The sequence below is a fragment of the Megalops cyprinoides genome, chromosome 1 (assembly GCF_013368585.1).
Source record: "Megalops cyprinoides isolate fMegCyp1 chromosome 1, fMegCyp1.pri, whole genome shotgun sequence".
Lineage (NCBI taxonomy): Eukaryota > Metazoa > Chordata > Actinopteri > Elopiformes > Megalopidae > Megalops > Megalops cyprinoides.
Genome location: NC_050583.1, coordinates 24,619,582 through 24,647,248, shown reverse-complemented (window position 1 = coordinate 24,647,248; position 27,667 = coordinate 24,619,582). Strand labels below are relative to the sequence as shown.

At 43.1% G+C, this 27,667-nt stretch overlaps 2 protein-coding genes across 2 annotated transcripts; one reads left to right on the top strand and one right to left on the bottom strand.

Annotated features, from left to right (window-relative positions):
- Positions 1–1,328: 1,328 nt before the first annotated feature.
- Positions 1,329–7,773, bottom strand: LOC118787162 (brain protein I3-like). The gene is made up of 3 exons (XM_036542627.1): positions 7,170–7,773; positions 3,304–3,415; positions 1,329–2,432 (listed from the first exon to the last, which is right to left on the bottom strand). Exons 1-3 carry the CDS (start codon positions 7,321–7,323, stop codon positions 2,300–2,302), a joined length of 399 nt encoding a protein of 132 aa, XP_036398520.1. The 5' UTR covers positions 7,324–7,773; the 3' UTR covers positions 1,329–2,299.
- A 2,168-nt stretch (positions 7,774–9,941) lies between these two features.
- Positions 9,942–27,227, top strand: tecpr1a (tectonin beta-propeller repeat containing 1a). Its single transcript, XM_036528092.1, has 25 exons — positions 9,942–10,050; positions 11,981–12,213; positions 12,790–12,972; positions 13,092–13,214; positions 13,516–13,638; positions 14,323–14,497; positions 15,093–15,193; positions 15,454–15,555; positions 19,629–19,777; positions 20,015–20,553; positions 21,079–21,224; positions 21,399–21,554; positions 21,956–22,105; positions 22,653–22,810; positions 23,277–23,404; positions 23,584–23,686; positions 23,777–23,873; positions 24,113–24,192; positions 24,384–24,440; positions 24,545–24,719; positions 24,901–25,036; positions 25,544–25,636; positions 25,869–25,975; positions 26,306–26,425; positions 26,816–27,227. The coding sequence occupies exons 2-25, from the start codon at positions 11,989–11,991 to the stop codon at positions 26,972–26,974; spliced, it is 3,585 nt and encodes a 1,194-aa protein (XP_036383985.1). The 5' UTR covers positions 9,942–10,050; positions 11,981–11,988; the 3' UTR covers positions 26,975–27,227.
- Positions 27,228–27,667: the final 440 nt, after the last annotated feature.

The following is a 27,667-nucleotide window of genomic DNA, read 5'->3' as shown; positions in this document are numbered from 1 at the left end:
TATTGTTAGTATGGTATGGGTACAGATGTGTCTTGGGCCTTTGAATGAAAAATATCAATACTGCTGTAGTCCATAGTAATGCCTCATCAGTAAGCATACAGTAGCACATATATCTCCAATGTAGGAATTTATAGGTTTTACCTAAAATATAATTTCTACATAGAATATGCCACATATGTATTGCATTTGATGGTAACTTATGGCATCATACATATGCATATGATTTGAAGAAACTGAGTATGATTTTACTCCATTAAGTCTCAATCCCTTTTCAGATACTGATGTGCATTCTTCTCTATTATTAACAAATTTACTCTTATAAATTACATTTGTCTGAGGAGGAATACATCATTTAATGGTTTTTAACCAAATGTCACCTTAAAATGTGCAGGAAATGGTTGCCTTAACTATGTTACTATTTTCTCCTATCATATTGCATCATTTTATCAAATTACTGTATAGTAAATTATAGACATTATCTTGAAAACAGTTGTTTTCATAGTTCATACATGCTAGCTATACTTGTACATTTTTTAAACTTCATATAGAAACATGTTTTTTGTTTTTTTCACTGAGCATGGTTGTTTTGAAACTTAGCTTCTATCCCTAATTTTGCCTTGGGAAGTTGCTGTAAGAAAGCAACCAAAAGCTTTGTTTCTACCAAATACATATTAAGCATCAATGCCTCACTTTCAGCAGTGATTTTCTTAATAAGCTGTTCTTCAAAACATTCTTCAAAGATTTTTTGGTGCACACAGACTTCGTTCCCCTCTAATTCATTTGAGGTGTCAAAAATTATTTGTTGGAAATATGCTGGAGCTTAACATTGGAAACCTCAATGTCCATAATACTGATTTTTGATGTGCATCCTGTAATTATCATCTATATTATTCTGGAATAAAATTGATTCAACCATTTTAACCTGTTATGTCATGTCACATATGTACCATTCATGGCATTAGTAACAGAACAATAATAAATGAACATGCATTAGATATGTTAATACAAGTCCCCAACTTCACTGTTTGCCCTGTATACTAGCTTGCTTTGTGTCGCAAGTCTGATTAATTAACCAACCAAACCAACTGCTTGCACTCAAATTTTATTTACAGTTGTCTTTTTATATAAAAAATGTGTTCTTCAATCATAATTATGGTATTGTACGCTTCAAAGCACAGCAAATACCAGTTAAACAAGTTTAAATAATTACATTTAGAAATAGATTAATGACTCAGTTTATAAGCAACTCACCAATACATGTATGAAACACAGACAGACTTGATTGTCTTTCATAAAGAAGAAAATCAATTCTTTTGAGTGAGGTCACAGGTTGCCAAACTGAAATGCATGTCGTCATACCAACATACTTCCCTTAATCAAAATAAGTACAGGCTTCCGGAGCTTGCAGAAGCACTTTACAGCATCACAATGACTTTAGCAATGAATGAGGTGTCGCAGTCCTTCAATCATTTTAATACTAATAGCATCACCAGGGTAAAGTGTGGTTAAAACATGGCCCCAACTGCAAGAAATGCCCCCAAGAGCAGATCTGATTTACAAGGAAAAAAAAATACTATACAGCATGTTAGGGACATCAGGCAACTCCTCAATAACAACGCTCAACTTTGGGAACTAGATTAGCACTTCCTTAAATTGATCCATTCAGCACAGCCTTTCCGTTATGACTGGAGGACTTTCAGTGTAATGGGACAGGAAAAGCAGTGCAAGTGGGATGAGGCTTGGTCTTTTCGGTGGTGAAAATCATTTTGTTTGCATTCCCTGTTGTGACTGTGCTCAAGCTGACTGAGGATAATATGAAAATTATAAGTCAATGAATATTATCCCTCTTGTTCAAGCAAAACACAATATTTCTGATCCCAAGCACAGCAAGGAAGAGGTGTATGTTTTAAGATTGTGACAAGCGGTCAAAACCCAACGGCAAAAACTGGTATAATGGAATTTAATGGAAAAGAATAGCACTGAAATAGAAGTTCACTTGCAGCTGATTCACACCACTCCAGACTAGGTTCTCTATTTAACCTTTATTTCCAATGCACCAACGACTGACTAATCAATGAATGCAAAGGTCAGAAGAAAATGTTTGTGGATGTGAACAAAAATGAAGATTTTCCAAAAAATAGCTCCTTTTCCATTTCATTCCATTGTACCTTCATGGTCACTACTTAGGTAGGATGTGCACAGCATCGTCAATGCACTGATGCAGGGGAAAAAAAAATCCAACATCTGAATAGCAAATGTATGGAAAATCAGGTCTCCGGTGAGTTACAGTTTGGTCCCTCTAGCCAAAGGTGGCGCCGCAGTTGGGACATCTCCTCTGGCGTAGCGCAAGGCAGAAGAGGATTCCTATGGGGAAGAAGACAATGGCACACAGGATCCCCAGGCAGGTGAAGTCATCTTCCAGCACCCCGACTCTGGGGGAAAGGAGGACAGACGCATCAAGGGTCACCCCCCCTTCATGTTCCCGTCACCTCACACAATCCTTCTGCTCCAGTCTACTCACCTCAGTGTACTCATCAATATTTAGTACTGCCACACAACAGTACTGTACAATAAACAGGGCTGGCAATATACTGACGGTAAGTACAATAAACAGGGCAGGCGATATACTGACAGTACCTACTTTATCTTGCTGGTGCTGTATTACACTAAATTAATAATAATAACAACAACTACCACCTCAGGCAAGGTAGTTGGTCATCCCAAGCGAAGGCCTGCATGGCTGAAGTGTGGTTGTTTGCATTACAGATTTTTTCAGCATAAGGCTTGCAAGTATAGCAATTTCTTTAAATGACTGTTAAAAGCAGGGCTAAGATCCCATAATTGCTGTAACCCCCGTAGCCCCAGTGTTGTGTAAATACTAAAACTGCTTATATGCAAATATCAGCTTCACTTCGATAACACAATGATGTTTTGTTTTTTCCTTCGAACAGCTGCTATTGAGACATTAATGAGTGCTTCTTACCATGTAGGTTGAGGAGGTTCCATGAATGGTTAGAACCTTTAGCAACAAGTGTAAACATGTGTGTGCATTTCTGGGTTTCAGTTTTTCTTGTCTTGTTTTAAGTTTGTCATTGCACCATCCCTAGATTCCCAACTGCACAGATGAGCTGTGCTGTTGGATAAACAATCTCATCACAACCCAAGTAATGAGAAAACACATCCTGTTACACTCCAAAGCAACTAACCAGCCAAATATTCACCCACAAAGAGCTGCAGACTGTGGGCCTTAGAGTCCCATATTGCAGTGTGTCAAGAGTACTGGCGTGAATAGGCCGTTCTAACCTGCAAGCTGGACAGCCTCCAACCACCACCACAGAGGGCTGGATGATGGTGTATGTGCCTGCATAGTTTGGCTGCTGGGCAACAGGTGGCAACTGGGAGGTCTGTGAGAATCCTAGAAGATGGGGTGAGAGAGCAAAATTTTAGATGAAACACTTCAAACCTTACTCTTTGCCCTTGCATATATCAATGAACACACTTCACTGAACCCTCATTTATATAAGGTTAAACAGCTTCACAGTTATTGAAACCAATCAGCTATAACTGTATACTGATATGTACAGTGCTGGCCAAAAGTATTGGCACCCCTGCAATTCTGTCAGATAATGCTCAATTTCTCCCAGAAAATGATTGCAATTACAAATGTTTTGGTAGTAATATCTTCATTTATTTTGCTTGCAATGAAAAAACACAAAAGACAATGAAAAAAAAATTAAATCAATTATCATTTTACACAAAACTCCAAAAATGGACCGGACAAAAGTATTGGCACCCTCAACCTAATACTTGGTAGCACAACCTTTGGACAAAATAACTGCGAACAACCGCTTCCGGTATCCATCAATGAGTTTCTTACAATGCTCTGCTGGAATTTTAGACCATTCTTCTTTGGCAAACTGCTCCAGCTCCCTGAGATTTGAAGGGTGCCTTCTCCAAACTGCCATTTTCAGATCTCTCCACAAGTGCTCTATGGGATTCAGGTCTGGACTCATTGCTGGCCACTTTAGAAGTCTCCAGTGCTTTCCCTCAAACCATTTTCTAGTGCTTTTTGAAGTGTGCTTTGGGTCATTGTCCTGCTGGAAGACCCATGACCTCTGAGGGAGACCCAGCTTTCTCACACTGGGCCCTACATTACGCTGCAAAATTTGTTGGTAGTCTTCAGACTTCATAATGCCATGCACACGGTCAAGCAGTCCAGTGCCAGAGGCAGCAAAGCAACCCCAAAACATCAGGGAACCTCCGCCATGTTTGACTGTGGGGACCGTGTTCTTTTCTTTGAAGGCCTCGTTTTTTTTCCTGTAAACTCTATGTTGATGCCTTTTCCCAAAAAGCTCTACTTTTGTCTCATCTGACCAGAGAACATTCTTCCAAAATGTTTTTGGCTTTCTCAGGTAAGTTTTAGCAAACTCCAGCCTGGCTTTTTTATGTCTCTGGGTCAGAAGTGGAGTCTTCCTGGGTATCCTACCATAGAGTCCCTTTTCATTCAGACACCGACGGATAGTACGGGTTGACACTGTTGTACCCTCGGACTGCAGGACAGCTTGAACTTGTCTGGATGTTAGTCGAGGTTCTTTATCCACCATCCGCACAATCTTTCGTTGAAATCTCTCGTCAATTTTTCTTTTCCGTCCACATCTAGGGAGGTTAGCCACAGTGCCATGGGCTTTAAACCTATTGATGACACTGCGCACGGTAGACACAGGAACACTCAGGTCTTTGGAGATGGACTTGTAGCCTTGAGATTGCCCATGCTTCCTCACAATTTTGCTTCTCAAGTCCTCAGACAGTTCTTTGGTCTTCTTTCTTTTCTCCATACTCAATGTGGTACACACAAGGACACAGGACAGAGGTTGAGTCAACTTTAATCCATTTTAACTGGCTGCAAGTGTGATTTAGTGATTGCCACCACCTGTTATGTGTCACAGGTAAGTAACAGGTGCTGTTAATTACACAAATTAGAGAAGCATCACATGATTTTTCAAAGGGTGCCAATACTTTTGTCCGGCCCATTTTTGGAGTTTTGTGTAAATTGATACTTGATTTGACTTTTTTTTCTTTCTCTTTTGTGTTTTTTTATTGCAAGCAAAATAAATGAAGATATTACTACCAAAACATTTGTAATTGCAATCATTTTCTGGGAGAAATTGAGCATTATCTGACAGAATTGCAGGGGTGCCAATACTTTTGGCCAGCACTGTATACTAACGATACTAACTGTATACTAATGACCACAGAGACATCTAACAATTAACAGTTACAATCAAGATTGTGGAAACTGTACACATTTTTTTAAACAAACCATTTTGCATTAGGTGCTGTACATGTAACATGCTGGATGAAACCACAAGTAGCTAACTGTAGATGAGGGAGGTTTAACTTTTTGAAGTTCAAGGAATACAACATAATGGAGTGTGACTGGCAGCTGCATATTAACTCTTTATCCACCTCTATGCCTCCTACGGTAAACTGAATTCTGTTAAGCTTTCAAAATGAACCAAAAATATCTAACCAAATTATTGGTTCAGGCACCATTTTGGCCATAACTGCCTCAGGCAATTAGGGCCCAGAGATTGACAGAGAATACCCAGACTGACTGGTGACCATCAGTGGTTCAGATGGCCTTGTCCTATAGTCACAGCCCTTGATCTGTTTTTAGACACAGTTGTTTTGAACAGCTTTACCTGTTAGATATAATACGTTGAATGAATTCATTCTGATGTTACACATATTTTAATTCCTTCAGTCATCTGTAGTAAACTGGCAGTCATTTTATACTTAACACTAACTTATATTAAAAACAAAAATGTTACACAGAAACCAAAGCACAATTGACGAGAACCTCAAAGTCATAATATAAAAATACAAAAATATAAAAACAAATTAACAAAAATAAACAATAAAAACAATAAATTCAAATAGATCACACCAGGAATCAGGAAATCATGATCTCGGAAGTATTTTGTAAGCACGGCAATATGGTATTGTATATAACTAATGTGGAGCATGCAAACACAGTGATCACAGCAGCATATACTGTATATGCTACATACTGCCAAGTTAGCTCATACACACTGATTCATATTAATGTATATATTCTGGAAATACTATACAATATATATTTTTTTTTATTCCAGGCCTTGTAAATGTGTTTTTATTCAATTTCTATAAAACAGTTGTGAATATATTTAAACAAGTTTATTTTAAGCAAGGTGTTAATCTTGCAAATATTTCATAGATGTGGTACGCAAGTGAAACTGACCCGTGACTCCAGATATCAGATTCCAAATGATCATGTCATAATGGGAAGTGATGACAATTTTATGCGTTTATGAGGACGTGATCTCATTGAAATGTAATGTGGCATAAATGTCAAGGACAAGCCTATGTGACGTCACTACTCAATACGTAAGGTTTAAAACATTTCAATATTTTTTAAAGCACCTTGCTCGCTAAGGTAACGTTCTATTGACATTCCTTCTCACATCAAGAGCAACTAAAATAAATATTTCTCTAATACAACATGGAAATCTATATTCACCAATTCACTAATTGTAACAATGTAACAAACTAGCTGCCGATTGTCTTCGTTTTACCTATCATTAGCTATTTATGACGATTACGTTGTTCACCAATGTAACAAAATAACTGCCCATTGTTTTCTTTTTATCTATCATTAGCTACTTATGACGATTATGTTGTTGATATTGCCACTTAGACGGCCATATCAATGTTGATTTAAAATGAAAGGCCATTACAATGAAGTAGTAAACAGAATCTAGAATAAACATGATTCCAACACGTCTCGAACATGACACGTGTTAAATGAGAGTACAACTAATATGCAAAGAACTACGTTTTAAAAATAAAATGAATAAACTATATCAGTAAGATGAAGCAGTGGGATTCCAAGTATAATCTAGATCAGAGGCATAATTTCAGAGAAAAGTATGTGAATTTTAACAATTCTTCAATATTTAAATACAGGTAACTTGCCCTCTTTCTCCACACTGTCCTATACATTTCTTTGCGTTCATAAAAGTGACAAATAGCCCAAGTTTTGCAATGTGCTAGCTTGGTGTCTACTATTAACGTGAAGTACTGGAAGTAATACACCAGCTATGACCTATCCCTGGTTAAATATCACTTGCCTGGTCCATCAGGATACTGATACGGCGGGGGCGGTTGTTGGAAGTGGGGTGGCGGGGGAATAGCTCCGTAATTGTGCTGTTGCCCGTACTCGTACGCCCCCGGCACTGCACTGTAGGCAGGGGGTTTGTCTTGTAGCAGAGGCTTGCTATCCATGTCCAGCGTGTAGATTCTCCGATTATACCAGCTAGCAGTTTTTCTGAGTTTTTGGCCTTTTAAAAATGTCACACAACTTTTATATGTTTGTTTCGTGTACCCCAACAACAATTAGCTGTTAGAAAGCGATGGTGAAGTGACCAGTCATGAAAAGAACAAGCACCCAACAACTTATCACCGCCCTCCAATGATTTACTTTCGCTTCGAGCTCGGAGCCAGCTGCCTTAGCAATCTAGCTAGCCAGCTAGCTCTGATGCTAATCTACTAGCCACGATCAACCTCTTGCTCTAGTCTCTTCACTCAGTGAAATCGAGACGACTAACTCGTAACCAAGCAAGACTACAGTCCAATCTACAATTCCAACATGTTCAGCTACTTTCCCCCATACCGCTTCCCCTTCGTTCATCTTTTAGTAAAACCCCATTCGACGGAGACGCACAAGTCCGTCGTAAACTTGAATCGTAAATGCGTTCCTGCTGTCAAGCAAGTCACAAGACAGAAATCATGTGATACACAGTGGGCAGCTTCAGCAGACATGGTACCACGTGATTGTCATATCAACACAAAAATTGTCGCGGCCGAAATAATGTTTCTATGGCTTAATCCCGAGCGCACAATATTCAGTTCTTTCTGGCAGACGTCGCTCCATTTTTAATTGAAAAATATCCAGATAGTTTTTAAGACCGCCGCCTGGTGGTGCGCGAAGCATTGGCCTGTACTGTCACTTTCTTACTTAAGTACAAGAAGCCGAGACATTCATGAAGCTGTCAAATGATGGGGAGAAGGAGTGAGTCGTGCTTGCGGTTTTTTACATTTTGTGCAGTTGTTGAGGGCACTTCCTATCCAGAGCTACGAAAGTAACCTACGTAACAAAAACCATCACACAATTCTGTTGTGGCAATGAAGATCACCACGATTAGTAGCCTATATTATTATTATTATCAAAGACGACAAATAAATTCAAACTGTAAAATGCGATGAAAATTGTTAACGTTGTATCTGACATCTGTGCGCTTGCTTTCACACCTCATCTTTCCAATCCCTACCGAATCATTTTAAATGTGAACTGACAAGCTATTTATTTTAAACCATTTAAATGTTTTTACAGTGCCATCTTGTGTCTGCCCCTGATATTACAACCATGTAACCTACAAGTTATTTACATAACAGGTATACCTTCTGCAAAGTTAGATGAATTGGGCAGCACACTGCCATACCAATACTGCTGCAAGACTTTCTCATATAACAAGCAACACGCAATAATAATTAAAATACAAGACCCTCCCGACCGAAGATCAACTGATTTCACTTACATATGTAGTTTTTAGGTATTTGCAGTCTATGAATGGTTCAACTGGCGTGACATTTTGTTACTGCATCCAGTTTGAAAAACATTGGATATGACTGTTTGCATAATATTCTGCATAAGGCTCTGCACCTGGTTCACAGATCCAATCTGAAAACCAGACTTTTTTATCTAAGTATTCAGGGTTACCGGAACAATTCAGAAATATAAAGCAAAAGCATCCTTACAAGCAAAAAAAAAAAAAAAAAACAATAATGCCTCATGATTCAGATTATCCCCCCCCCCCCCCCCCCCCCCCAAACCAAACGCGCGTGTACACACACACCTTTTGATTCACAGGTACCCTATCAGATATCTGTCTATTGTTCATGTCTTCCTGGATGCATTGTCATACACTGCAAATCGTGCTATTATATTACTATTTCAACATCAATGATAATGATACCTGGTTAGTTGTATGACTAAAAGGAAATTAAAAGTACTGCCAGGCATTCTGCTCGTTCCTTCGAAAGTCTGTTGTAACACTCCTTAGTGCCTTCAGACCTGAGATCGTTCCCCTCCTTCTCTGTTCTGTCTTTTCATGTATCAATTTACCGACAGTTAGCGTATTTGCTGGTATCCTTCCTCTACTCTAGAGATCACCTGCAGCTGGAAGTCTCTACAATAAGTATCTCACCATCTCATCTCTTTTTTTTCTATTGTTAAATCCCAGCCCCTCTTTTCCATATCTCCCCAGTAGTGGACTACACACCAACATAATATCTAGTCTCTTATTGTCTGTTACTGTCTCTCAAAGACTCGCAATTTTATGTCTCCTGCACCCATCTCTGCGTGATAGACCTCCTTTGAGGGGGTGACCTACCTCACGGTTGTTGTTTGCTTTTGTTTGCATTTACATGTCCTCAACTTGTTTATAACCTGTTTGCATGATCCAATTGTGACTATTTGTGTAGTAGTTAATGTATGACTATATGTGACCGTAATTAATGTAACTGTAATATAAATTGGATGTTTAATTGTATCTATTCTAACAATGTTTTACATGTCAGTGCATTTCAATACCGCCAACAATGACGATGATGAACGTTAATGATAAGGATGACGACGATTGTATCATTGTCGGGGTAATCTGGGGAAATAAAGCGGGGTTTTAATTATTACAGTAATATTCATAGCATGAAAATAACTGCTGAAGCCGGCTTATAAATGAAGGATGACACCTCGCTCGACCAATCAGACGTGGCGTATCATCAACTTTGGCTCATGGCAGCCAATCGGAGTGAAAATATTCCGACTTCCTGTTGTGGATTAGGAAGAAGTCTGAATGTAAATAGGGAATGTGAATTGACGAAAAGTGTGGGAAGGAATTACTGCTTTTTTTGCTTAAATCACCTGTAACCGTGTATGAAAGGGAATAAAAGGTACGTGTCTCGCCAGAATTGCTATTGTAGCTTATAGTGCAGCATTTGAATTGAACTACACGTTCATGTTCTTCAGTGCGTGGATGAGAACGACCCATCTGATGTTTGCTGTCCAAGGCTAGTCAGCTAGCTAGCTAGGTCATCGTACGTTATGCTTATATATACAGTTTAATTTAATGTTTTTTAAAACGGCTCGTCATTTAAATACGCCCGCTGGCATTTACATTTGGACTATTTAGAGGATGTTTCACCACTTGTTTGCGTCGTTTTTATTTGTGTCGCTAAACACCTAGTCGGACATCAAGCCATTTAAGTACTTTCAATGGCTTGTTACGTAGCAATCGATTTGCATGAAATACATTGAAGCGATACGTTTTAACCTTTTGTTTTATCTACACTGTGTAATTATGTGCTGCAACACAATGTTTCATGTAACCAGGCTATGGTATAGCAAAATAGAGCAAGACCGACAGAAACCTCATGTTAATGAATGAAATCGTATGAATTTCAGGCTACTCCACTTAAGAGTCACGCGTGCTCATATTTCATTCTGTTTGGAAATCAAATATTAAGAGAGACCTGAGATGAGACCATTGCAAGGTGGTGGTAGTTCGCAGAGCCAGCTACGATGGTTCTTGCAAGAGGCACTACAAGTTATTCTGTTTTGACTTGCAAGCATTACACTTAGTATATGGTTTATGGTCGCATATATCAATTTACTGGCTATGCTCAATATGTGTCAAAGATTATGTTCCAGTAATAATGCCCTATTCTTTACTCAGTTTCCATCATGTCAATTAGATGAACTGTGAAATGGATCGAGATGGATGGTTGAATAGTTTTAACCAAAATTGAAAAACTTACCTAAAATTAGAAGAAACGTTTTGTGCTATGAGAGAATTGTATGGAAGGTCTTGTGAGTGAGCTGTAATAACTCCAGTTCTTCTTATGCAGATCTTTTTTTTTCTCAGTGCAGCTAATTGATTAGGGCATCAAATACAGTCTTGAACTTATTCCTGTAATGCTCCATGTCCATCCCACAGCCATACAGTGTGCCAGTATTTATCTCTTTTGAAGAGAAAAGATTATGCAAATTTGGCTCTGTGCTGTTCACATCCTCATAGGCGGTTCTCATATATACAAGAAAAAGTAATGGATATGTTGTGATCTTGCTCTGAAATAATGTCTTCACTTCTTTGGGCATGTCAATATAGTTGAAATTGAAAACAAATTTGCCAGGCAGAGAAACACCATATTCAGAGGTTTATGGGATGTGTTCTTGTAAAATCAGTTTTTTTCCCCCAGAAATGTGTTGATCTCTAACAGTAACCTGCTTTAGTGGTTGAATTGACCATTTTTATTTGCTGTTAGGCAATAATATTGTATAACTGTAGTCATTTTTTCACATCACAAAGGATTCTTACCAGAGGCGGCCTGTATGGGGGTCAAGGGCACTGCCATCGTTGTTTGTTCAGCCGGGGTGATTCAGTTTGGGGGGCAGGCTGTGTTGCTTTAGAGTGTTTTGGAAAGCATACCGTACAATTGATGTGAAAGGAGATTGTATGGCTCAATTAACTCACATTGATTCTGAAGCAGGGTATTAAGAGAGACCACAGCATTGAATCAGCACAACTCTGTAGGCTGATTTAAAAAGCCAGCTGATGACAAGGAATTACTGTGTCAGGTCTTTGGCTCCCCTCATGATCAGCATTTACAAACGTTCTGTTTTGCTTCTTTTCTGATGCTAGTATCTGTTTGAAAACAGCACTCTCCCGGGAAAGTCATTTACCTTCAGCCTCAGACTGGCACACACAACCTGCAGATGGTTATTGAGTGAGTTCTAGGAGCATGGCTGTACAGTGTTGGTCTAAGAGTGCACCAAAGAGGCTGTGGACCTCAGCTGTGAGCCCCTGTGCCCTCCCTGTCGTAGGGTGCACCATGCCTAGCTCCCTCCTGTGGGCAGTGGACGTGTACGGGAGGGTTTACAGCCTGTCGACTGCCGGGCAGCAGTGGGAGCAGTGCAGGGACGCCCATCTAGAGTTCAAGCGGGTCACCTCCGTGCAGCAGTGCTGCTGGGCCATCGCCTGCGACCACCAGATCTACCTGAACGTCCACGCCAGCGACCTGCCCATCCGCTACCAGGAGGAGACCTACGAGAACCAGGTGCTGTCGGACAGATGCGCTGACACGTGTATGTGTATTCTGTGTCGAGTGTTGTTGTGGAACTAGTACTCCACTGATGTGCTGAAGTATTTGAGGGAGGAAATATCCATCGGTCAAACATAATCAGTTGTTGTTTGTGTGTTAATATTTAATAAGATACATTCATTTAATAATATAATTACATATAATTATTTAATAGTGTATATTAATAATAATATGTTATTCTGTATTTAATGAAAAAGTAGTATATCAGTATACAAACCATTTGGGTATGTATGCTCCATTTATTATAATTCTGAAGATGTTCAAATATGATTTTTTTTTATTAAATTGCCCACATAATTAGTATTGTTATTTGTTAGCTCAATAACTTCAGTTTCATTTAATTTATTAACCAATAATTATTAATATGATACATAGGCATGTATTTGTTGTGCTCTCCGAAATATGTGTGAAACATGCCATTCTCACCAGTTCCTATGCTATTTTATCAGTGCATGTTTGTGTGCATTTATCTGACTGTCTGCCTGTGTGTATGTGTGTGTGCTCTACTCTGTTCATCCGTGTGGCGTGTAGCGGTGGAACCCTGTGGATGGGTTCTCTGACCGGCTGCTGCCCAGCGACCGCTGGCAGTGGAGTGATGTAACCGGACTACAGCAGCAGCCCTTCGACAGCTTCCGGCTGCCCTCGGAGAACTGGGAGTGGGAAGCAGACTGGTACGTGGACGAGAACTTCGGTGGGGAGCCCACCGAGAAGGGGGTGAGTATGAACCCGCAGCGTACCCCAGTTACCAGTGTAATAACACAAGGAACTGGAATGAACTTCTCGGTCTAATCTGTCTGGCATTACCGTACTCATGTAAACTTGTTTGTACCCAGGGCTGGACGTATGCAATCGACTTCCCTGCCACTTACACAAAAGACAAGAAGTGGAACTCCTGTGTCCGTCGCAGGCGATGGATTCGCTACAGGAGATACAAGGCACGGGACACCTGGGCCAAGGTTTGTGCATGCACGAGAGAGTTTTGAACAGCGTCCAAATATAACTGGGACTTAATCTGTACCAGACTCTGCTTTAGTGTCATAAACCCAGCAGGCCTGCTTTGAAATAAGTAATATAATAAGCCTGTCAAGCGAACAATAGATACGTGATGAATTTGATTTTGTTTGATTGTCACTGCCTGCAGCAAGTAGTTCAGTCATTGTCTGTGTGTCTGTGTGTGTCTTATGTGTGTGTGTGTATGTGTGGATGTCTGTGTGTCTGTGTCTGTTTGTGTGTGTGTCCATTTGTGTGTGAGATCAGATCCCCTCAGAGGATGCCAGACCACTGCCAGACCCCTTCAATGACATCAGCTGTGGGGGCTGGGAGATCAGCGAGGAGCCTCAGGGCATGCTGTCCTTGTGGGCTGTGTCCCTGCAGGGCAAGGTACTGTGCAAAGCTGCAGCTCCTCCACATGGTCACGCACATGTCACATGCAGCTTCTCACAGCAGTTTTGGGGCGTCACTTGTCATTATGTTTTTTGGGAAGCACGTTGAAATTGGCTTGATGGAGTCATTGTTTACCTTGTGCTTAGCGGAAATACTGCTATGACCATCTGTGCAATTTGAAGATTCGGCCACTAGAGTTCAGCGGAACTTCACAGTAGAGTATTGATTAAGGCACTATAAGGACACTTCTATGAAAAAGGCCACTTTCCTTGTTATTTTGTGTTTGTATATAAGCGTTTGTACTTGTAAATAATTTTTAAAGTTCGCTGGAATAATTTGATTACTATAAGGCATTAAACACATGGAAAGTGATTGATGTGCCAAGCACGTAGCTGAACCTGACCAGGCTGATATGCATATGTTTTATGTCTAGCCAAACATTTCTTTGGATTTAAATCTTTTAAGATGCTACTGTTGGTACTGTGAGTTATAAATGTTAGTCCTACTTTGTATAATGAACAACCACACTCTTTATTTGTTCAGAATTTTTTAAAAAAGGAGAAACTTACTCACAGATTGGAAACCCAAAGAATTTCCCACATGATTATTACATTCAAAAGCAAGCAAAAACACAAAACTTGCATGCGTTTTCAATGGATTATTTGTGTGGCCGGGGCACAGGTGTGGTTCCGGGACGGCATCCACCACCACAACCCTGAGGGCTCGGCCTGGGAGGAGGTGCAGGTCCCGGGCGAGGTGGTGCAGATCAGCTCCGGGCCGGGGGATCTGGTGTGGGCCGTGCTGTGGGAGGGCCAGCTGCTGGTCAGGGAAGGCATTGGCAGGGACTGCCCCAAAGGTTGGTGCCAGCGCTGGTCTTTCCAGAGTGACCCAGTCAAATCAATGCAGCCTATTTCGCAGGAAACCAAAGACGCCATGAGCCATTTCCTGTGCGAGCCTTAAAAAAGGGCTTTCGCTGCCATGTGACCGCTCGGAGCTACGGCTGCATATTCCCAACAAGAGTGTCCAGGGCAGTTTCTGACATGCTAAAGACTGAATTCTGAATTCAAAGCACCTTGTTTACATGAGTAATAGTGATAAGAAGCAGGACCCATAAACGAAAGGTTGTAGGATCGATTCCCCGCTGGGGCACTGCTGTTGTACCCTTGGGCAAGGTACTTAACCCAGAATTGCCTCAGAAAATACCCAGCTGGATAAATGGGTAACATGTAAAAAACTGTAACCTGTATAAGTCACTCTGCATACGAGAGTCTGCTGAATGGCTGTAATGTAATGTAATGTTTTGTTTAGTCTGGATGAACTTTGTGTGATTACGTTTGAGCACAAGTTATTTACAGTGGTCGAGCAGGACTTTTTTTAGTGCTCTGGCTGAATTAAATGTGTCATTTGGCTTCGCAAAGTGCCGGTGTACAGTAATAACTCTGAAACTGTAGGATCCTCCTGGGTGGTGGTGGAGTCCCCAAGCTCAGAGGTTGGTGCTATCCATGTGGCTGTGGGTGTCAATGTAGTGTGGGCAGTCACTAAGGATCACAAAGTAAGTAACCATTCATAAGCATTTCAGTTACATTACAAGTACCCCTGCCCCTATTCATAATTGTTTGTATAGTGTCACTTATTTAAGGCTTGCAGTCATTACATTTCTGAGTTATTAAAAAATTACGTGTCATATTCCTGTAGCCTATCATCTGAAGTCTTGCTTTTCACAACAGCTAGGCCTAAGTTTTTAAGCCTTCTGGATTTGCATTTTAAAGCAAAAAAAAAAGTCTGAATGGTATTTTCTCTTGTACATGCCAGGTGTGGTTCAGGCGAGGCATAAATTCCCATAATCCCTGTGGCTCAGGCTGGATTGGCATGGTGGGGGAGATGGTGATGATCAATGTGGGGATCAATGATCAGGTGAGAAAAAAGAGAGACAAATGTTATTCCCACCACATGCAGTGCCAGTGTATTGACAAATCCCACCTTGCACAGGGCAGCCAGGACTGTCTTTGCCACGAATGGAAAAGAATCCGTATAAGCTGAGAAGAAGAACCCCAGCTCAACACAGCTACTGGCTCCTTCACTGAAGTGAAAGGCTCAGATTGTTTGCTTCCCCCCTGCCCACATTAGCACTGTTCACATGTCCTTGTGGATAAGGAGCGGCTTTAGAATCGATGAAGACAGGAGCCGGCATTCTGATTACTCTGCCATTTCCGTTTTGGACATTGAAGATCGTGCATCATTAGATCCTCCGCACCGCGCACCAGCACGCTTCTCTCCCTGACTTAATGTCTGTATCCACTTTTAATCGGCCTCTCCTGGCACACTCGGAGGTGGCAGACTCACATTACCCGGGGTGGGTATTTCTGAGGCGGCCTGATGCTGAGTCTCAGCCTGGAGTTGCAAGCGCTGCAAACTCTCCCCCTCTCTGTCCACCCTGCTCCCGCTGAAACCCGAGCCGCTGTCTGTGCAGTGACCACCAGTCAGCAGCGGCACTGCCTTACCCAGCCTAATATATACCTGTGTTCTCAGCTCCAGAATACCATATAGGACTCTGCTGTCTAATTCCGTTCCAGATGAGTCAGGCCCAAATGGTCTTTGCATTAAGCAGTGTGTTTCTTATGAAACCCATTCAGTTACATTAATTACCAGGCCCTTCGCAATAATATTACAGCTCAGTATCACCATTGTTTAGTCACGTCTGTAGTGCAACACAACATGAATTTGCAATTTATTTTATTATATTTGAAACACAGTGCAGCACAAAGTAAAACATAACAATATAAAGTGAAAAAGGCAATTTACAGAAAGATATAAACAGCAAAGTGATCATGATAATACTGTAAAATTTGTAGTGATAATAATTTGTACCAGTAGTGTAAACCAAATAAGATATGAAATGATAGAGTAATATAAACATGAGTATCGCATCTCTAATTAATATAGCCTGAAACATACAAATATTATAAATAAAAACATGTAGCAGGTGGATAGAAGCTGGGGTAGCACTGTATAGGTTTTGCTATATAAGTTTAGTTTGTGCCTGTAGGGTCTCAGATAGAATTGATCCAATACTGCAGCCTTTTGAGGATGAAAGCTCTAATCTCCCCAGTGAGCAAGCCAGCATTAACAGTGTTAAGGAAGAGCTCTCCCTATCGAGAAGTAAGAACCTGACTCTCTGCAAGTGTCTCACTGCCCTGTGCTGGCAGCTGACACAGGGTCCTGGTGTTGACTGCTCCAGATTTGGATGAGCATGAGAGCCTGCCAATAATGAGCATGTATGTGGAATCCTAGACGGAATTTTAAATGGGCTTCACTGCACACACAACAGGGGGGCTGGTGTTTGGCAATGTGCAAACCACTGTGTAGCATGAGGACTTCATATTGTGTTAATGTGTACATAAGTACTCTAATTATAAAACATTTCCTACAGTTGTACAATACATAATGTAATCACAAAAGAGAGCATATATAGTATAATTCTAAATAAAGACCCCCACTCAGTCAACTGTATGATGTTCTCCAGCAGGTACATTAGACTCCCTGGGTCTTTGTGTCAATGGGCCTCATTAGGAGGTGTTAAATGCTACCAGTTAATTAATACTAAAGGTCAAAGCTATTTTCAGTTTTAACTAACACATTTCCAGCTTCTCACTTTTAACTATTTATGAGAGGTCCAGTGTTGCCATACAATACAGTTCCTGTGCACATATCGATAAGCTATAATATTTAGGCTTTACCTCGTATTTGGTCTGATTAGTCCAATAAATGTATTTTCAGTAGGTGCAATAGTGACAAATTAATACAGTGACTTGAAAAAGTATTCAGCCCCCAATACTGTTTGCACAATTTATTGTGTGAGATTCCAAATTTAAAATATATTAAAGTAAGATTTTTCCAAGTTGATCTACACAGTATTGTGCATTATGTCAAATCTAAAGAAACGTCCAAAACATTTAAAAAAATTTATGAACAAAAATGAAAGTAAAACTTTGGGATTTAAAAAGTATTCATACCCTTTGTAATTGTAAGGCTAACCTTGCTCAGGTGCAAGATATTGTCTTATAAACTCGTCCAATTTTTTTGATGGTCTCCATCTGTGTAGGAAATTGGTGGATGAGGATAAATGAGCGTAAATACCTTCTCTCTCAGTAAGGTCAAACAGTACGGTTGGATTTTCCATTGAATAAACCCAAGTGAAGAGAAAAGAGCATTCGAAACAAGTGAGGGATATAATTGTGGAGAAGCACAAATCTGGGGAAGGATACATGAACATTTCAAAGGCATTGAACATACGTCGGAGCTGAGTGCAGTACATCATACAAAAGTGGGAGAAATATGGAACTACAGCCACACTGCGTAGGGCAGGCTGCCCCCCTAAACTTAGTCGCCAAACAAGAATGGCACTTGTAAGAGAGGCTAATGTAATGCCAACTGTCACTCTAACTGAGCTACAAAAGTCAGTGGCTGCAGCTGAAAATTATGTCCACGGGTCATCTCCAGGCTATTGCACTAAAAGGGCCTTTATTGAAGAGTGGCAAGGAAGAAGCCCTTGCTGGGAAAAAGCACATGCTTGCCCGTAAAGACTTTGTAAAACATCACTTGGAAGATACTGCAAAGATATGGCAGAAGGTCGTGTGGTCTGATGAGACTAAACTGGAACTTTTTGGCTCAAACACTAAGCAGTATGTGTGGCATAAACCTAAAGCATCAGCTAGGAAGCACCATCCCCACAGTGAAATACGCTGGTGGTAGCATCATGTTATGGGGATGCTTTTCAGCAGCAGGGACTGGCAATCTGGCCAAGATTGACGGGAAGATGAATGCTGCACAATACATGGAGATTCTGGATAAAAACCTACTACCCTCTGCCAGAAAGTGTAAACTAGGGAGGAAGGTTGTGTTTCAGCAGGACAACGACTCAAAGCACACCGCCAGAGCAACACTGGGATTGGCTTAAAATGAAAAAAATTGATTTCCTTGAGTGGCCCAGTCAGAGTCCTGACCTTAACCCCATCGAACATCTGTGGAAAGGCCTCAAAATTGTTGTCCACTGCCGCTCCCCAATTAACCTGGTACAGCTTGAGCAATTTTGTAAGGAGGAATGGTCTACTATTGCACCATCATGTTGTGCAAATTAATAGACTTGATAGACTTCAAAGACTGATGGCTGGAATAGCTGCGAAAGGTGGTTCAACCAAGTACTAACAAAGGGGGATAAATACTTATTAATTGTTGACATTTCACTTCTTGATTTTTTTTATTTTTTAATGGTTTATAATTTTATTTCTTTTTGGGCTGCACTGTTGCAGAGTTGAGTGATTCGCAAATAAAAAAAAACATCTCAGTCTAATTAGTCAAAATTTCAGGTTGTACAAATCATGTGTGTGAGAAATGGGTTAGGGGCTAAATACATTTTCAAGTCACTGTACATCATAAATAGCAGTTTACTGAGAGACAGTGTAGGCCTTCCTCAGATGACCTTGTGCTTTAATGAATAAATGCCGCTTTTATCAGCCTTGATGCCCATGGTGTCCTTTTCACACTCAGTTTCTCTACCAGTCTTATTTGTGAGGATACAGTACATGTTTGAAAAACTTGCAAGTGTGACCCTTTTCAGACTTTGGATGTTAAATATGCTTATCATTTCTGACAGATGCTTTGTGAAGTAAGTAAGTAGATACTTTTATGGTTAGGTAAATGTTTTCCTATATTTATATCGTTTTAATGCGTTACGTGTGATAAAGACACTGTCTGTGAAGACAGTTCCAAGAGGCAAGGGGTATACCTTATCACTTTGTACTATCAATTCAATACACAAAAGGCAATATGGGAAGACAGAAATCTACCTCTATTAAATTACAAGGATACGGACTGAATGAAGCTCGTGAAAGCTGTCTTCAGATAATAAATGTAATTGGTTTTGCTAGGTAAATCCAGTTTCAACAGTGTTTTAGACCAAAGGTGTGAGCGTTGTTCCTGTGTTGCAGGTGTGGGGGATCAGCCGTGAGGATCGGGCTGTGTATTTCCGGCAAGGTGTGACCGCCAACGAGCTTAGCGGGAAGGCCTGGAAGGCGGTGTCGGTGCCTCGGGACGGAGACCGCTCTCACTCCAGCGCTAGCGCCAGCAGCCTGCCCAGGTCACACAGCAACTTAGGGTTTCACACAGTAATGGTTCGAGTCTGCAGCAGCCCACGAACTGAACAGGTCGAAGATCTGCACCCTTTGTACCCCACATTGGCTGTATTGTTAATAGAAGTTGTAGTCCAGATGTCCAGCAGGTGGCAGTGTGCAAACACAAATTCACCATTCAGCTGTTATGTTCTCTGACATAAGTGCTGTGGTTTCATGCGTTTCTTCCTCTGTCTCGCCTGCAGTGCTGGCTGTTTCTTCAGTGGGGAGGTGAGAGTGCAGTCCCAGGGCTCAGTGCTGAGCGACGTGGACTCAGAGTCAGAGAGAACGTCGGGCGGTGCACCCCCCACTCCCGAACCGGAGGTCCCCAAACCCCGCATTCCTAAGGTGACCAGTGACAGCTTCATCTCCGAGCTGGTGTCTGACCGGGAGAGCCACCTGGGGAGGCGCGATGGAGGTGCCGTGGGGTCCTCCATCCCGGAGGAGGACCAGGGAGCGGATCAGGACGGCAAAGGTCTCCCGGCCCTGGTTCTCTCTCCCAGCATGTCTGGCGGGCAGGACCCCCAGTGGAGCAACGTGGACCTGGAGGAGGCGCAGACTCACCTGGCCGTGGGCTCCGCCTCCGACACCGCGGAGACCAGCAGCCTGTCTTCCGTGGCCACCTACAACCTGGGCCTGGAGGAGCCGTATGGGGCGGACGAGCACCCTCTGTGGGCTTGGGTCAGCGGGGGCGGCTGTGTGGTCGACTCCCACTCGCAGCTCAACTGGTTCAACTCCAGCTCAGGTCAGCTTCCTGTTTTGCGGTTGGCCTATGCAAGCGTCTCACACTCATTACATTACATTGTTGTCATTCAGCATTCGGCGCTCTTATCCAGAGCAAATTACATACAGTTACAGTTATAGTTTCACATATTATCCATTTATACAACTGGATATTTACTGAGACAACTATGAATTAAGCACCTTGCCCAAGGGTACAGCAGCAGGGAATCGAACTTGCAACCTTTTCGGTTATGAGTTCTGCTCCTTTACCACAATGCTACACTGCTGCCCCCTACACTCACTACAGTCACATCTGTGCTCTGCCTTTAGAGTTTATTCGTCATTTATGTAAAATAACACTGACTTCTGAAATTAACAAAACTACCTAAATGGAGAATTTTGAAAGATGTAGCAGTGTACAGTGGGATGTGATAATACTGTCCATCAATTACAGCAAGTTTATGGTCTCCCTTCTGGACCACTGCTGTGTACTGTGTCTTATCATTGAATAGTACTGAGTCCCCGACTGTCTCTGCCTGTCTTTCAGGTGTGTCCTCTTCAGCACAGTCCATGTCCCTGTCCATCACTCCAGCGCAGACGGCCGCCTGGCGCAAGCAGATCTTTGAGCAGCTCAGCGAGAGGTCCAAGAGGGAGATGGAGAACTTCAGGCATTACGAGCAAGCCATCGAGCAGGTAGCGATGATGCAGGAGTCCCATCACAGGAAGCTGCCGTTTTGCTAGCCCTTCTCTCACGTTCAAACCCCGCGCGAGCTGTGCCGTTGATGCTCAGTGTGTCCTGCATTGACACTGTGCCCTGCGGTGTGGAGGGTGTGCTGAGCCGTCTCTCTTCCCTGGCCTGTGACGCAGTCCGTGTGGGTGAAGAAGGGCAGCATGCAGTGGTGGAGGGACTGGAAGCCGCACAAGTGGGTGGACGTGCGCTTTGCTCTGGAGCAGTTCTCGGGCACCGACGGCAACAAAGACGGCATCCTCTTCATCTACTACACTTTTAATGATGAGAAGAAGGTGACTGCCTCTTCATTACTTTCACCAGGGGGTTGGGGGAACCGATTATCATAATAATATTTCCACGGTAATTTATGGTTTAAATTACTGTGGAAATATTGGGGTAGATAAACACCTGCTGTCCCTCATATAATTGTTATCTTACATTATCAAAGATAAAGGTATTAAATGCAATTTGCAAGCGAAAATGATGCTCGGGGGCCAGCTGTGTCAAACCATTTATAGTACCCTCTAAATGTCTAGCCTACATCAACCAATAGCCTTCATAGACCAGTCTTAATTTGTTTAGAAGACTAGTCTAACAGTCTGTGGGTGTTTGTCCAATTCATTGAATGTCCAATGTACTTCTTAAATGCAGTTCTTTAATTCTTTATTGGTTTTTCTCCCTTCCCTCTCCACAGTACCTCCATGCATTCATCAATGAGGTGACAATCCTGGTTCCGGTGCTCAATGACTCGAAGCACACCTTCGCCATCTACACAGCAGAGAGAACCAAACAGCGATGGCCAATCCGCCTGGCTGCGCCCACCGAGCTGGAGATGCATGACTGGGTACAGCTTCTCTGACCTTCCCGCCTCGTTAAATTTACACTACGTTACATTAATGGTATTCAGCAGACGCTCTTATTTTTTGCGTTACCCATTTATATAGCTGGACATGTGCTGAGGCAATGCTGGGTTAAGTACCCTGCCCAAGGGTAAAACAGCAGTGCCCAGTGGGGAATCGAACCGATAACCTTGCTGTGACAAGTCCTGCTCCTTACCACTATGCTACACTGCCACCCTGTCAGCCTCAGCACAAGGGGGACAGATTTGGCACTGAGTTCACGTATATCTTCTAAGAGTGAAAGCTAGGCCTGTGCGGAGTGCACTTATCATGAGTGGAATGCTCAGCTTTTAATCCAAGCTACAAACATCCCTTTACCATAAAAGGTAGCATTAAATATAATGCAGGTCTGCACAGACAGGCTGCAGTAATGTGTAGACGTTTAGGTTGGCAGTAGCGGTGCTGTTCCCAGGCTTGCCTCGTTGAGCGTGCTGGTTTGTGTTACGTGCGGCCTTGGGCCCACGCTAATGGCTGTGTCTCTGTTCCCTGCAGCTGGCCCTCCTCAGCATGTCCTGCTGTGACTCCAGGGGGATCCAGGGCCCCCCTTCCAAACAGGCCATCTGGTCTGTCACCTGCAAGGGGGACATCTTTGTGAGCGAGCCCTTGCCCAAGCTAGAGGCCTCGCCGTACCCCATGCCCTGCGATCAGATGTAAGACACCTGTTTCTCAGTGGGGCTTCGGCAGACTCGACTCTGACGCTTTAACCCTTCCGTGCAGTGACCGCAGAGAGGGAGCAAAGTTTTGCAAAGTTGCTATTATTACATTACATTTCATTACATTCTTGTCATTTAGCAGACACTCTTATCCAGAGCAACTTACGTATGTTACAATTTTTACATGCTATCCATTTATATAGCTGGATATTTACTGAGGCAATTGTGAGTGAAGTACCTTGCCCACAGGTACAGCAGCAGTGCCCCAGTGGGGAATTGAACCAGCAACCTTTTGGTTACAAGCCTTGCACTTTACCACTATGCTACACTGCTGCTCCTTTACATATGGAATCACCTCTGCAATATGATCACCTTTGCACACATTCTTGTCTTGCTGGGATCAGTTTTGCTGATTATTTGTTCCATTAAAAATGTGTGGTTTGTGTTCTGCTCTGTGGTTCAGGTTCTGGCGTCAGATTGGGGGACACCTGCGCACTGTGGAGTGTGACAGTCTGGGTGTGGTGTGGGGGATCGGCTATGACCACACGGCCTGGGTCTACACTGGGGGCTATGGAGGAGGCTTCTTTCAGGGTGAACTCTCTTTCTTGGAAAGAAAACCCAAAAATAAACTGATTATAAGCTAGCGCCTCATGACCAAACCTTACTTGTGTTCCAAGAGCTAACAGGCAAGCAAGGTGAGGACATTGATTGGCTGTTTAAAGCGCATAAATACAACAGCGCATTGTTAACACATAACCTCGTGTTCGTAGGCTTGGCCAGCAGCACAGACAACATCTACACGCAGACAGATGTGAAGAGTGTCTACATATATGAGAATCAGCGCTGGAATCCAGTTACAGGATACACCAGCAGGTACAGGCCCTGGAATTCAATCATTTTGAGTACAGTTCCAGCTAGGTGATTGACAGTTTAAGTGAGCGCTGCCTCCTGTGCCCCACACAGAGGTCTTCCCACAGACCGGTACATGTGGAGTGATGCCTCAGGCCTTCAGGAATGCACCAAAGCTAACACCAAACCTCCCTCACCACACTGGACCTGGGTCAGTACATCCAACTGGTTTCATCAAAGTGAGAGAGAGAGCACAAGCAGACCGCGTCACCATGCTGCTCGTGCATCAGAGTGTTTGTGACACAAAGGAGCGACAGCATTTGCACCAGCTTTGCTCTCTCCTTAGCCCCTATGTTTTTTTGGAAAGAATTACACTCACATTAAGAGACAGAGCCTTTTCATTGATTCCCATTTCCAGTCCCAGTCCCTCACCGTGCTCTCCCCCGGCAGGTGTCAGAGTGGACCATTGACTACAGTGTCTCTGGAGGGGCAGACAGAGAGGGCTGGCAGTATGCGGCCGATTTCCCAGCGTATGTGTATCTCTCACTAAACTGCTGTCTTCTTTGATTAATAGTACATTTCAGCACCTTCATGTCTACTGAAGAATTAGTCTCAGAATGAATGGCTGTGTGAGCCCTGATAACCACTGTTGTTTTATTTTTACCTGCCTGTATAAGATAATCAGAGTTATTATCTTATTTCTTCCATGCTTGCCATCCAGGACGTATCACGGCTATAAGACCTTGAAGGACTTTGTGCGACGCAGGCGTTGGGCCAGGTTTGAATAGCCTATTTGTTCTGCGTGTGATACTTGTGTCCTCACTAATGTCATTCCATCCGGAATGTTCTGCTACGGCCCACAGCATTTGTACTTTGTGCCAGGAAATGCAAGATCACGACGACGGGCCCATGGCAGGAAGTCCCACCCATCCCGCTCTCGGACGTCACTCTCCTGCCCTGCATGGCTCAGGCCAGCGTGGAGCAAGTGCCACTCTGGGCCATCAGCAACAAGGGAGATGTCCTGTGTCGCCTCGGAGTCACCACAGAGACCCCAGCTGTGAGAGCCCCCCCCACCCCCACCCCCACCCCCTTTATGCACCTATGCCTCTAGCTCCCTCCCTCACTTCCTGGCCAGAAGTATTGTCAAAGAACTCATCGTCTGCCCTCAGGGCTTCTCTTCTTAGCGGAAATTTTGGCACACTGGCTGAGCTGGTCTGGTTGTGGCTGTCGAATTGCAGGGGACATCCTGGCTCCACGTTGGCACAGACCAGCCTTTTAAATCCATCTCCATCGGGGGCGCCCACCAGGTCTGGGCCATCGCGAGGGACGGCTCGGCGTTCTACAGGGGGTCCGTGTCCGCCCAGAATCCCGCAGGTGAGCGGCAATCCTGCCTGACTGAGAGTAATGAAACACTAACTCTTATCCAGCCCCTGTGGATGGTGCCAGTTAAATTCAGTCTGCTGTATTGCGCATCCCCAATCCAGCAGGGGACATGAGCCTTGACAGATCCAATCTAATCACAACGTGCACCATCCCTTGTACAAGTCAAGTTTAATCAAGTTTTGCATTTCTTTCAGTACTCACAAAGGGAAGCATAAAAATGTAACACTTGCTTCAATTTGGCAGTCGGTGAAGGACAAATCCTACCTCAGTTACACCACACCTGGGCTTCCAGAGTTGCTCATATTTTTCCACTCAGTTAAATGAGTGGAAGAATATGAGTGGGGTTGAAGTTTACCAGGTTGGCCAGGTGTCCACTGAAAGGGGAGCAGAGGCTTTCTGCAGTTCCAGGCTCCCTCGGAACAGCAGGTGGGGAAAGGGTTTTGCCCTGCGCTGCTGCCAACGGTCCCCGCCTGATTGATGTCTGACCCTGTGTTCCAGGAGACTGCTGGTATCACATCCCCCCTCCGCCCCGACAGAAGCTCAAGCAGGTCTCAGTGGGGAGGACGTCTGTTTACACAGTGGATGACAACGGTGTGTCTACATACACACTTAATGAGTCATTTAAAGCTCTACAGGTTACTGCACAGCAAGGATCCCTGCTTGCTTTACTGACAAAACAATGATCATTTAAATGAGTTCAGTATGATTGTGTACTGTTACACACATTAAATGAGCATTATCTGTGATAGTTTCTCTGACTTCTTTGACCTGAATAACCTCCTCTGCTTTATCTAATATTTTCTCTCTTTCTCTCTGTGCACAGGTAACCTGTGGTACAGACAGGGCCTCACCCCCAGTTACCCACAGGGATCCACCTGGGAGCATATCTCCAACAATGTGCGCAAGGTGTCCGTGGGGCCCCTGGACCAGGTCCGGAACACTTCGGACGCTGTTTCTCACCAGTATCCATGAATTTAAATGCAGCCTTGCAAAAGGGCTGATTTTGGTCTACTCAGGTCTTGTGTGTCATTCAGTACAAAATGAAAGGTTGCGCCCCTATGTCCAAGTATGTAAAAGGAGGATGTGCAGTAAAATACCAATGAAATTCCTGTTCTCTAACCCCACACTCTATTACCTAATGCTTATTATAGCACAGTAAGTGTTAGTGCTGGTCAGATGCACTGGGGAAGCTTAGGTGGTTAGTTAGTGTGTGCTGATATACTGTGTTTCCTGACACTGTGGCACTGTTGTCTCTCCCAGGTCTGGATCATTGCAGACAAGGTCCAAGGCAGCCACAGTCTGAGCTGCGGCACTGTGTGTCACCGGCTGGGAGTGCAGCCCATGGAGCCCAAGGGCCAGTCCTGGGACTACGGCATCGGGGTACGTTCCCCCTCACTGATTTTTACATGACATTATTATCATTTTAGCGGACACTTTTCCAGTTCAAGTTATATAGGTTGCAGTTTTTACATGTTACCAATTTATGCAACTGGATATTTACTGAGGCGATTCTGGGTTAAGTACTTTGCCTAAGGGTACAGCAGCAGTGACCCGCCAGGGGACTGAACCAGCAAGTTAGCCCTGCTCCTTACCACTATGCTACACCACTCCCCTACACTACTGCACACTGCTTATTTCTCTCAGTAAGGGCTCTAGGTTTTGTTAGAAGCGCGGGATCCTGCTGATGGATTGTCACTTGGGTGATCATGGTAAAAGCCATTGACAGAAGTTGACAGTGTATTATATGTGTGTTGCGTATGTGTTTTTTAGGGAGGCTGGGACCACATCACTGTGAGGGGAAACTCTCTGGAGGCTCCACGTATCAGCATGGCAGCGCTGCCCAGCAGCACAGCCGCCAGCCAGCCGGTCCCGCGCAGCCCGCTGCCCGTCAGGAACCAGGACATGAACGGAAGCGCTGTAGGCTGTTAGACTCCCCACACTGTCTCTACAGTTACTCACCCCCCCCATCTTTTCAAGGTAACCCCCTCCCCCAATTCAGAACAATCCTACATCTCTCAGTTCGCGGTGATTGATTGTCTGCTGTCCTTGAATTCTTGCATCTATCATTGTTAATCAAATTTTCTGTTTTTTCTCCGTCACAAGTTACGTCATCATCACGTCTCTCTGCATCTCTTTTGAAACATACTTTATTTTCTTCTGTACTTGTACTGTTTTTTTTGCATTTCCCTGACAGAGTACTGAAAGTACTTTTAAAACGGTCTCATTCCATCTTTTGATGTTGTGGTGTTTTTTTTAATGTTTGGTCTTAAATTTACTTAATGCTTATTTATTGACTTGTTTTTTGTTTGTGTGTGTAGTTGCTATTGTAACTTCTCACAGCAGTTTTGTTTTCTTCGAGATGTGAGGTGTGTTAATGAAAAAACATGGGTAAATATGACACTGAAAAGACTATAATCAGAGCAGAAGCAAAGAGACGGTTGCTAAAACACTACAGACGTCTCCCTGTCTGTAAGACACGGCACGAATGTGTTCACATTCTCAGCTATTGCACTGGGCTGTCTTTCAAAGCCATGATTTTGAACAATATCCACATTCATACATTGCTGTCTCACAATTCCAACCAACATTTTGTCTGATGTGGAGATTCTACCCTTAAGTGTT